The sequence below is a fragment of the Tamandua tetradactyla genome, chromosome 4 (assembly GCF_023851605.1).
Source record: "Tamandua tetradactyla isolate mTamTet1 chromosome 4, mTamTet1.pri, whole genome shotgun sequence".
Taxonomy (NCBI): Eukaryota; Metazoa; Chordata; class Mammalia; order Pilosa; family Myrmecophagidae; genus Tamandua; species Tamandua tetradactyla.
In genome coordinates this window covers 80,926,985-80,939,728 of record NC_135330.1, presented here as the reverse complement: position 1 = coordinate 80,939,728, position 12,744 = coordinate 80,926,985, and the positions used below count along the sequence as shown (strand labels likewise).

At 43.7% G+C, this 12,744-nt stretch overlaps 1 protein-coding gene across 11 annotated transcripts in view; it reads right to left on the bottom strand.

Annotated features, from left to right (window-relative positions):
• The window catches only part of MARK1 (microtubule affinity regulating kinase 1), a 178,941-nt gene extending 173,894 nt beyond the window's left edge, over window positions 1–5,047 (bottom strand). For all 11 annotated transcript variants that reach the window (XM_077157893.1, XM_077157890.1, XM_077157892.1 and 8 more), the window contains exon 1: window positions 4,612–5,047. In XM_077157893.1, the coding sequence (XP_077014008.1) occupies window positions 4,612–4,662 (51 nt within the window). In that variant the 5' untranslated portion in view covers window positions 4,663–5,047. The remainder of the gene's footprint in view (window positions 1–4,611) is intronic.
• Between the last annotated feature and the right edge of the window lie 7,697 nt (window positions 5,048–12,744).

Sequence of the window (12,744 nt, the reverse complement as noted above, 5' to 3'; positions counted from 1 at the left end):
TACGATGAGTAAAGCTATCCTTCAAGAATAAGGGCAAAATAGGATCTGCCCTGTAACTACGCATTGAAGAGTGCTTTGAAAACTACCACTTTTTTCTTTCTTTGCTTTGTATATATGTTATATTAAACAATTTTAAAAGTTTAAAAAAAAGGACAAAATACATTTCCAAATTTTCGAAAAAAAGTTTCTGACAACCCTTCACCAAAAGAATTTTAAATACGTTCATCAGAAAAAGGGAAAATGGCCCCCAAAGGAAACTGAGATGCAAGGAAAAATGGTTAAAAAAATATTAGTTGTATGGCTAAATATAAACAATCTGAGCCTAAAAGACGACGACTAACTAACAGCACACAGGCCAGAGGTGATGGATTGCCCAGCAGACCTGCTTTGGGGACCACCAATATAAACTGTAGGTGTCCAGCTACAGCAGACGGCAATGTTGGCATCAATCATCAGAAGTTTTATAAACATGAGCTAAGCATTAAAGGATTTGTAAGTTGGGGATAAGGGGAAAAGAACAGGACATTCCAGAGAAAACAGCAAAGATGCAGACGAGATGTGCACGACAAACCCATTTCTCCCTCTAACGAAGTGCATCATTTCATATGCTCTTTTAAAATCTCGACAACCTAAACAAAACAAAAAACTGCCTCCAAGAAGCAACAGCATGAGTAAAGCAACAGTGGAAGATGTCCGTTTCATTACATCCTTGGGCAGGTTACTTAACTTTCTTTCTGAAGAGTTCAGTGGCTTAGCTTACAAATTGTAAGAGCGACTCTTCCCAATGTCACTAAAATATTCCGAGGATAAATGAAAAACTTCAAAAGGGGAATACTACAGTACTGATCTCTTATATACCACTACAAGACATTGATTGGTGATACAGAATGAAAGAAGGACCAGCCCTCAGGATTCAGTCTCGGGAGGAGACACAATCAGCCAGCAATGAGGCTTCGTGTAAAAGGTGCTCAGCATAAGAGGGCTGCACGGGCACTGAACCAACCCAAGGGTAGTACAAAGGCACGCTTCCTTCCTGTTTTTTTCACATTATCACTAATGACCTCATAGGGCAAACGACTGACGGCCACCTCAGTTACAGCAAGTACTTCTTACACTCACCAGAATGAGTTCAAGACCTATCAAAAGAATCACCACCAAGAGTCCTTTTGATAGGGCGGGCCACGGTGGCTCAGCAGGCAAGAATGCTTGCCTGTCATGCCAGAGGACCCGGGTTCGATTCCCGGTGCCTGCCCATGTAAAAAAAAAAAAAAAAAGAGTCCTTTTGATAGATATTAAGATAAATTTAACCAAATTCAATGTTTAAACATACAAGCCAAATCAATTCTCATCATACTGACCAATATTTCATCACAGAATGCTCGTCAGCACATTTTTTATCCATAAAAATTAGTGTCATCAGTTTCTCCAAAACACAAAACACAACTCTTTTTTTTTCTTTGAAAGGCACATAAGAGTAACGGGAATATATTATCTATATACATGCTGTAACTACCCAAGTATAATCTAACAGAAAGAAAAAAAATCTTTCAAATATTCATTCTTTTCTGAGACTTACTCTTTACAATCTAAAATCAAATGCATTTTGCCTAAATCATTTCTATTATCTGCAACAGGTCTGTTTTACTTCGCGATGAGCATTTATTCCCTTAAAAGTTAATCACTGGTAGTTCTGTCATAGTGAACCATTTGAGGCCTATTAACAATGCAGCCAGAACTCCTTCATCTAAGAACATACTCCTGAAAAAGCAAGTGTGGAATGTTCTCAAGGAAAAGCAATTCTTTTTCACTCTACTTTATACTAGCAGTAGTATATAAGAGATCAGTGCTGTGGCATTCCTCTCCTGAATTTCTCCATTTATCCTCAATATGTATTAATGACATTGGGAAAGGTAGATGCTATATATTTCCAAGGATGCAGAATCTAAATCTAAATAAAATATAAATTTTTATATTAACTGCAAATGACAATAAAATACCTATGAAGGTTTTTTAAATGACCATATTTGTTGATTTAATTTCTAAAGTCAATAAAATTATTCTAGTTATTGTCTTTGATGTTCCAAAGGTCATACAAGCCTTTAGTGGTCATAAAACATAAAAAGGTAAGTAAGTGAGCCTGGATGATGACATTTACTACCAACCAGAGAGAGTAACAAATGGTAATTTTATAGCCATCTTTAGTCATTCCTCTGATAAATACCGATAGCACTTATAAGCCAATTTAGCCCTATTACATACTGTTTCCTACGTCGTGTCTTCTACAGTTTATTATTTATTTGACACAAAATTTATTTTCTGTAAACTCCTGGAGGGCAAAGGTCTTATGTTAATACTTTTTCTGTATCCCTTCCAGCTTCGGTTGAGTGCATACTTAACGTTAAACAGCTATGGTAAAATGGCCATTTTCCACAGCAATTTGGAAAAAATTAGGATGTGGGTAAAGTAAGCTAAATGGAGATATATTTATGCACAATGCAAGAGAAAAGACCATAAAAGTGACTTTGAAATTACATGTTCAGAAACAAAGCAAAGGAGTTTCATGGTAAAAATCATTTCCAGAAGGTACAATCAAATTTACGCTATTTTAGCTTAGCTAAAAAATTCACTTTTTTGTCTGCATGCAATGTTGCATTTTATACTCTTCCTTGATGAATATATCTACACTTTCATTTTGTTTTTTGCATGGGCAGGCACCAGGACTCGAAGCCGGGTCTCAGCATGGCAGGCAAGAATTCTGCCTGCTGAGCCACCGTGGCAGGCCCTTTTCTGTTTGTTTGTTTTTTTTGTATTTCTATACTTTTAATCTTGTGTCTAATGAAGTTCCTTATTCATATAATGTGAGTATGGAAACAAGCTAAACTACTCAAAACTTCAAAGGAAAAGAAAAATGTTGTATTTTTCTACCCATCCTAGGTGAACACACAGTATTTTGCTAATAAAAACACAGGTCATCACTTGCCTTGCTTTTCATTCACACATCTGAATGGCAGGAATTATTTTACAGTTTCTCTGGAAAGATTCTGAACTTGGCTTTAAAATCAACTTTAATGAATATTTTTTATCTTTTTCTCTGATTTGCAATCTCCCAATCCAAACTGTTCTTCAATTGTATCGTTAAAAACTATAGTTGGGATGCAATTTAAATCACAAGTTGTAACAGCAGCCTTATACTATATCATTTTAAATGCACGACACTAGAAAGGACAAAAGCAGGCTCTGAAACATCTTACTACATCCTCTAACAATGGCCTCTGACTAGAATTTCTTCTCCCTTCACACAATTATAGTAAGTTTTTGTTTTCCTACTCTCCAAGATTAAATAACGCTTACACTTTCCTCCAACCCTTCAAAGGGCGCCCGTATCTCTCATTTTGTTTAAGAACGCCAAAGCACTTGATTATTTAATTTCACCAACCTATGAAGGCACTGGTACACCAAGAGCTAGAGGGCAGGTGAGTTAACTAGACAAGCAGACAACTGGACAGCCGGCTGAGCTCAGCACCCTCCAACCCCTTAAAACCTAACAGAAAATAAGCAAAGGTTCTATTTACATGTCACAGGGGTTTTGTTTTAGTTTCTATCTAAAACAACAACAAAAATCACCACCTTTCCCACAAAGGATCCCTGTCTCTCTGTCTCTCTATCTCACACACACACTCACACACACTCGTACTTTCCAAAAAGCAGAAAGAACAACTGATACTGCTCTTTTGGTTTTCAAGAGTTTAAACACCAGGGACGACGATGGCATCTTGATTAAAATAAAAACCAACCCCGAGGGCTCTTTGATTGACACAGAAAATCCTTCTCAAAAGAAACGCAACTTGTGATGCTCCCAGACATTTAAAGTAAAACCTGCCCTGAATTCTGACCGTGACTTGAGGAAGTTAACAGAGAGACACTGGCTTCACACAGCGTTAAACATCTGCTGTAACCCAGGGCCACAGAAGCTCTTCTTGAAATTTTTCTACTCATCACCCCTAAAGAGGACCAAGCAGAGAGAACTCTTACACCCACACCCACACACGCACTCACACACACACACACACACACACACACACTCTGGCACACACATCTACTTCCATTCCCTTCTGACATTCCCGACATTCGCCCCCGGTTGCCCACAACCCAAAGTGTGGACACCATGTTCCAAAAAGCACAGTCATGGGGCACTGCGGGGGAAAGGGGTGCGTGTGTGTGCGCGCGCGCGTGTGCAAGGGGCTGAAAGGTGCAGAGAAGGGTGGAAGAGGAGGCCCGCCGACCCGTCCGTCAGCGCCCAGCACACACTCGGGTTGGGACCCAGACGCCGAGGTGGAAATGCAGCCGTCCCGGGCGCCGCCTCTCCGCCCGCCCATCACGCACACCCCTCCGGGAGGCCGGCCTCCGCAAAGGGGGCGCGCGGGCAGCCCCCCGGGCCTGGAGGGAAGGAGGGAAATGGGGTTGAATGAGGAGTGGGGCTGAGCGGCGGGCAGGGGGGCGCCGGGCTCGCGGCGGAGAACCGTTCGCGGGCGGGGGCGGCCCCAGCCGAGGCTGCGGCGCGGGGCGGGGGTGTCGGCCGGGCAGCAGCCGGGGGCGGCCTCGGTTACTCACGTTCTCCGTGTCCCGCTCGTTCACCGTCGGCAATGGCGTCCGGGCCGACATCTTGGGCGGGCGGAGGGGTCGGACCGGGTCTCACCGTCCGCCGAGCTGCGGGCCCTGGGGGCCGGAGGAGGAGGGCGCAGACGCGAGCGCAAGGCCGGGGCCGGGCCGGGGCGAGCGGCTCCCGCAGGCCGCGGGGCGCTGCAGCCAGCGGCCGGGGAACGGGGCACGAGGACGCGGAGGAAGACGAGGGGGAGCCGCTTCCCGCGGCGGCGGTGGCGGCGGACGCCGGCAGGAGCGAGGGAGGGCGCCGGGTGCGGGCGGGCGCCGAGGGCTGGGAGGCGGGGAAGGGGCGCGGAGGGGCGGTGTCCGGGCCCCGCTAGGCTCTCCCGGCCGTGGCTGACGGCGAACCGGCGCCTCAAATCTCTGCCTGGCGCTGCCCGGGGCCGCGGCCTCAGCGCGCCGCCTGCTCCCGCCGCGCCCCGCCTCAGGTGTGCGGCGCCCCCCGCCACAGCCGCAGCCACGCGCTCGGGGCTCAGCGGCGGCGGCGCTCCCGCCCCCCGGGCCCCGCGTCCCGGCGCGCCCGTCCCGGCTGGGTCCGCGCGCTCGCCGCCGCCGCCGCGCCTCCGCCTGTACCCGCGGCCCCAGCCGGCTGCGCGCGGAGCTGCGGGCGCGGCACGCGGCGCCCAGAGGCACTTGGCGGCCGCCGCTGGGTGGGCGGGCGCCGGCCGAGGGGCCTCTCGGTTCACGCCCTCGCTGGGGCCTTGGGGCCGCCGCCGCCTCCCCCTCCTTCCGCGCGCTCCTGCCGGCCGGGCCCTGTTGTGTCGGTTTGTTTCTCGCCCCACCCGCGGAGTGTACGGTCGTGTAAGAGCCTTTGGTGGTTTTATTTTTATTCTGGTTCGGTTTGTGCGGGGCTGAAGCGACAGGGACCTGCCGAAGACGGGGGCGATCTGTGTCCGTCTCGTGGGGCAGCATCGGGTGTGGCCCTACCCCGGTGCCTCCACTCCCGTCTCCTACCGCAGGACTTCTCCCGTTCTTAAATCCTCCCGCGCTCCAGTTCCCAAGCTTTCTCCATTGTGCGTCCTCCCCCGAGCCTCCTCTCCCTTCCGCAGGGAGCTGTGGGGTTCGGGTCACCCCGTCGGTTGGGCCAGCACCCTCGGGGCGTGGGCTTTCGGGCAGGTGGCCGCACTGGGGAAGGGCAAGCTAAGGAGCGCTCCTGGCGCGCCCGGCAGCGCTCGAGAGGGAGACACCCAGAGTCCCAGCGACCACGCGGGCTGCTCACCACTTCCCGGGACAGGGGTCGGTGTCATTAGACACCTGGATCAGGGCGAGAGCAGAGCTGTCCCGTTTGGGGCCTACCCCACCTCTTCGCGTGGCTTCCTCGACCTTCAGCTCACTATACCCCACACCTGTCCAGGTAGACGGCGCAATGTCTAGGGCCATCATTCCTTTGATATGCCCTTTCTCCTCTCTTATTTGAGAGCTTCCAGTTTGCATATTCTTCCCCGCAGAACAAAAACCTCACCATCTCTCTATCCCTCTTCTTTCCAGTATTGCTTTGTCACGTCTCATGGGTGAGCAGGAAGCTCGAAGGAGCAGTAGATATTAGATGAAGCCAGTTTGTTTTGTTTTTTTCATCTATTTCCATAAATCTCCAAAGGGAATCTTAAGATAGTGGGAAATTCTTCCTTTCCCCTGAAGTTCATCCATTTGAAGCAGAAGAATCCCCACACCAGATGGTTTTTATCCTGATTCATTAAAGGTTGTTTCTGAAAAGTTAACACTGGACTCCTAAAATATGTTCGAAAAGACCTAAAAATAACAAATACAAAAAATTATCTGAAAGAAAAAAAAAGGTTTTCACCCCGTTTATATTCACTTCTAGAACACCAGTTATGCAGTCTATGTATTTCTTTAGCATTTCATCTTGTAAACACTTACTAATTTCACAAAGCAAATAAAAATCAAAGCTCCCTTTGCTGATCCTCACTGCTCCTCAAACGGTATGCAGGCATTGCCATTGCAGCTGGGAATGCCAAGCTTTTACAGTGGCTCTGTGACAATTCTGAATCGCCAAGATGTATTGACACTACCAGGGCAGAAGCTTCTACTTCCATATCTGTGATCAACTAGAGCCATGCTGCTCATAGGGGCTGCTGACAGTGTCAGCTGCTGACAGGTGTCAGCACACCCCTGAGTGCTGGAGGCGTAGAAGAAATCTTTAGGTTACAAGAGTCCTCATACTGACCTGGGAATAAACAAGTATTTGTGAAAGGGTATCCAGCCCCATTGGATTTTGAATCATTCCTTCAACTAGTAGCTTGGATTTTGCTTTTCAAAGCACACTAGATATTATCCTATCACTTTATCCTTGAGGCGACCCTGACAGGTATATTTATTTCCATTTCACAAAATTTCACTCAGTTGACTTACTATCACAAACGGCTCAGGCTAATAGCATACAGAAGATAGTCAGAATATGTGGTGCTGTTCAATCTGGCACCAGGCACCAAGGCCCACGGGTTCCCCCCTGTGAAGGGCAACAGCTAATTAGAGACAGACCTTAAAGGAGAGCCCTGGATTCTGGCACAGTAACTTCCACAGACTTTAAGCGTAAATTTAGAAGTCTTGGGCAAATCCCTTAACTGTATTTGCTATACTATGCCTCACATATTAAGACACTGAATATTAAGTAATAGTAATAAGAGACACGTTTTTAAAATCAACCCACAAGAAAGTAACTTAGAGTAGCAAAAGTTCTATAACAGTGAGAGTACATTCTAAAATAATCATTACTAGGAAAGCAAATCCATAATTCTGGCTAACAAAATATACTAGAGACAGAAATAGGCTGGCCATGGTGGCTCAGCAGGCAGAATTCTCACCTGCCATGCCAGAGACCCAGGTTCAATTCCTGGTGCCTGCCCATGCAAAAAAAAAAAAAAAAGTGAGGTCTTTTAAAACAAACAAATATACTAGAGATAGGAACACTCTCCATATGCGAATAATCCTTGTCATACCCAGTACCCATAGTTTCAGGCTTAGCATATAATGAAACAAATGAAAATGTGTTTTACAGAAGCTAAACAATGTGTTTTTTTAAGGCATCACTGAGTGTTTACCCAAATGTGAGCTCTCCTTCCCTCAGAATGACAAGGCAGTATTATGACTGAATCAAAACTGTTGAGCCACAGTCTTCAATAACGATGATGCTCATGAACAAAATTATTTGTGGGTGTCACATCGTTTCTTATCCTTGCGACTATGAAGAAATGAAAATAATGTGTTTAGGCTTTGAATAATTTCATTTAGAGTTATTAGCCAAATGTGACATGGTCAAGAGGCTTCTAACTTAAAGTGTTAGGGTAAAGAACAAAAATTTCAGGAGAAAATGAAGTTCTGAGAAAACAAAAGAAATAAAAGGCTACAAGGCGCTAAACACACCCTGAAATGTACTGAGAGCACTGCGCACCACTGACCCAGTGGAGGAGAATTCTGCAGACCTGCCCTGTCCTATAGGAGGGACACTAGCCTCATGGAACACTTGATATGTACTAGTATAGCTGAGAAACTGAAGTTTTGTTTAAAATATTTATTTGATTCAGTTATTGAAAGTATTTTAAGTATGTTTGAAAAGATCTTCAGTATATCAATTTACTTTCCCAACTGTAAGTGTTTTGCAGTTGAAATGCAGGGCAATTATTTCTGTTAAAAATTTAGCATCTGAATCGAGATTTTTTTAAGTATAAAAATCACATCAGATTTTATATAAAGAGTATAAAACATTTCATTAATAAATATATTGATTACATGTTGAAACGTCAATATTTTTATGTATTAGGCTGCATAAAATATATTAAAATTAATTTCAACTGTTTACTTTTCCAAAGATGACCACTAAAAATTTTGGACATAACTTCTCTGTAAGATCAAAATTGAGAATAAAGAAGTTTAGTTCCTTAAGAATCAAAGATCTTGCATTAAGTAGATATCACCTTGTTGTTCAAGATGTAGTGGAGAGGCTGGAGGGAATTGCCTGAAAATGTAGTGCTGTGTTCCAGTAGCCATGTTTCTTGATGATGATTGAACAATGATACAGCTTTCACAGTGAGACTCTGTGAATGTGAAAACCTTATGTCTGATGCTCCCTTTAGCTACTATATCAACAGAAGAGTAGAACATATGGAATAAAAATAAATAATAGGGGGAACAAATGTTAAAATAAATTCAGTTTGAAATAGTGGTAAATGAAAGCGAGGGGTATGGGGTATGGTATGTATAGTCTTTTTTTCTCTATTATCATTTTATTTCTTTTTCTGTTGTCTTTTTATTTCTTTTTCTAAATCGATGCAAATGTACTAAGAAATGATGAATATGCAACTATGTGATGATATTAAGAATTACTGATTGTATATGTAGAATGGAATGATATCTAAATGTTTTGTTTGTTAATTTTTTAATTAATAAAAAAATTTTAAAAAATCAAAGGTCTTTATTAGATGCTATTAATTTCATTCTTTGACTCAACAAATGATTATTTATTGAGTAGCACTCTGTCACATGCCAAGCAGTGTACTGTTCAAAGAGGCTAAGCTTTAGGTAATAGTAACCAGCCAATTAACATCACAATATCCCTTTAAAGGAGCTTAATGAAAAACATGTTAAATTCATACAAATGAATTTTGTAGTCATTTATAAACAAAGATTTATCAAATGTGTCAGAATCAGCAGTTAATAGTAAATCCATAAAACTGTTTATTTCCTATATCATGCACTTTAATTGTATCTACTGTCTGATAGACTTGGTCAGTCAATATTTTATTGGGGCGTACTTTGTTTCAGGTACAATACAAGCCTACTTAGAATCCTTCACTTAATGGCCACAAGAAAACTACAAGATGGGCAATGCTGTGCAGTAACAAAGAACTGTCCCCACTAAAGAGAAACATGGCTAACATCCATCAGGAAAGAACAATCAGTTCTTTTCATAAATAAACTGGATCTTGATTGCACTTTGGTGGATAAGGGAAATTTTTATTGTGTCAACACTGAGCACTTGAAATGTAAAATCACTGAAATGGAAAAGGGCCTCTAAAGTAAAGAAGTGTAGAAGATTGCTGCCTTTTCTATTTTATATATGGGTACAGAGGGACTGAAAAGCCCTTGTGACTGCATGAGCTGCACTTGTCTTCACAGCCATCAGTGTACACGCAGACGTGTATCTACATGTCCTCTCTGAGCCTGAGTCAGCCAGTGTGTTTGTTTAGGTTGTGCCACTCCACACCTCCCAAGCACAGCCTACGTCTAAATGACATTTAATCTCCTTCCATTTCCCGCAAGCACCCTGGTTCAGCAAGGTTGTACTGTTTGGAATTCTCCAAACACACCGTACTGCTTGACTCCTCTGTGCCTGTGTGTCGTTTGTTCTCTTCCTCGACTGTCCTGCCCTCTTTTCTGCCCGATGGACTCGGGCATAGTTGATTTTTAAAAACTCTCTCTTGGAAGTCTTCCCTGACACCCTAAACCCACAGAGTTAATTAATCACTCCCTCTTCTTCTTCTGTACCTTGGACATTCCCTTATTGTTGCTGTCACTGTACTGTGTACATGACTGTCCCATACCCAGCTGTGAGCTGGACAAGGGCAGGGAATATGTCATATTTAACTCCTTTTGCCCAGAGCCTAGCACAGTGCAGAGCAAATAGTTGATGTCCAATTTCTTTATTGATTTGCCCTGTATTGTGAATTGTCTTGCATTTCTACCTTTTTCTTAATTTCTAAGAAGCATCGCATAAGAATTTAGAATATATTATAGGAGAATAATTAGTTTACAACTTGGAGCTATAGGAGTAGATAGGACTTCATACATCATGCAAAACATTTCCCCCAATAAATGTTATTGGCTGGGCAGCAAAGTGACTGTGTCTTATCTCCTAAACAGTGGTGGCTTAAGATAGCGTTGCTAATTTTGATGTTACTCTAACGCATTCATTTTCTCTAAACGTAGGTTTGATGATCACTGATATTTCAACAGAACAATATTTTAAACAAGTTTACACATAAACCAAAGTGTACTGACAGCAAGTACTTGGCCAGGTGGAAGCACTTCAACATTAGATTGAAAAATTTTTAAATAGAATAAGATGCTTATGTTGTGCTGGGAAGCAATAGAGCTGATCTATCAATTCCAGGGACTGTCATCAGGAATCTGGTGGCTCTTTCTCAGCAAAAGCATTTAGGCAGACTATCCCCACATGAGTCGGCAGTACAAACTGGGACAGTAAACAAAAGAACAAGGTGTTCACATGGAAGCAACCATTGGTGGTGAGTTATGTTTTGGTTTTTCTAGCAAACATTCAAAAATGCAGATGAAATCAATATTGATAGCATCATCTTCAAATAAAGAGATAATTGTTGTGCATAGACTCATAAATTTGTAAGTGCAGATATGCCCATGCTATAAAAACTGTATAAAACTGCAGTTTGGTAATGTCACCTAGGAAGAAAAAAGCCCTTTGAAGGTCTTATGGTAACCTCCCTACACTAGGAGTTGTTACCTTCCACTTGGCATTAGCAATTACAAGTTGAGCTAATTTTAATTCAATCCCCTTTTAAACAGCCTTGAAATGTGGTTATCTGATTTCATGGACAACATATTTCATGAACTGCTGCCTTAAATTTATGTACTTATTTTGTTATTATTAAAATATTAGTTTTATAGTTTTTTCCCCATAAACTCAATTTACCCAATCCTTTCAGATTTTTTGTTAAATGTAACATCATTTACATTTTGATGATTTTCCCCCTTTCCTACATAAATATTGATACACTATTACTTTACTTTTCATGCATGCAATCATTTATTCATTCAAAAATATGGAGCCCTGATCATTCCAGGCACTATTCTAAGCTCCTCAGGTAGAGCAGTAGTCAAAGCAGGAAAAAATCAGGCCCATGTGAGGTTTACATTTTGAAAGACACTTTCAGTGTTTAGGTAGTTCAAAACCAGAGGCTTCTGTAATACATATAGCATTTTGTGTTTATGCATTGATTCTTTTTCTCTTTTAACAAACGCAAGCATCCTAATTAATTTTTTTTAATTAATGAATTGCAGTAGTTAGATCTTTTCTCCAATCTAAATGTAACTGTTCCTCTCTTTAATGTTTTGGCCTTCCTCCAGATAAACAGCTTCAGCTGGTTCCGCAAGTAGCTTGGGTAGTCCCCCGCGAAACCAAAGTAAAACCACCGCCTTCCTGACTGGGTGACTTGTATTTGATCTACATCTTGTAATATCTCCTGGCTTTATTAATTGATAGCAATATACTTATTAGATTTTATCATTACAAATTGCATCATCTTCAATCGCTGACAGTTTTCTCTGTATTTCCAGTAGCTTCAGATAAATATCAATATTTCTGTCGTGCAACAAGATTCATATAATAAGTAGGAATCTATGGTGAGAGCCATTTTGTCAGTACTTTTTACTTTAGATAAAGAAACGGTATCAGAGTGTTCTTTCCTGCCCATCTCCTGTAGAAATGAAGATGCCTGTTCCTTCTAAGGTATGTTCAGTTCTTCCTCCGTCGCTGCCGTAAGAACACCCACCAGGGAGGCAGTGAGTGTCCGGTCCGCTCCGTACGTCCGGCGCCCAGCGCACTGCCTGGAAGGCCAGTTCATCGGTTACCCTTATCTGATGGAATGAATATACGATTCAATAATTTCACTAAATTTAAATTAAATTAAAAAAAAATGCTAGAGTCAATAATTTCCCCAAACTTACCCATTAAATTTAAATCAGACGTCAGAAGAGCCTGGAGTCCCTCGTGCGGCGCGACTTGGTCTGGCCCGACGGCGGAAGGCTCCTCGGGCCAGTGGGCTCCTCCCGGCCGGGGCTTCTCCAGCTACCCGCCCTTCGAGCCCCCGCGTCGGGCCTGAGCCCCAGCTGGCGGCTGACGGGCTTCTCCGGCCTGACGGGCTGAGGCCGCAAGGGCCCCCAGGAGCCGCTGCCCGGACTCCCGGCGGGACTGCAGCGGCCCGAGGTGCGGCCGCGTGGCTGGGGCCGGGTCGGAGGCCCCGAGGCGGCGGCCCCGGAGGCGGCCTGCCAGCCAGCCGGGCGGGACCCGGGCCCAGTTCCCCCACCCTGGGC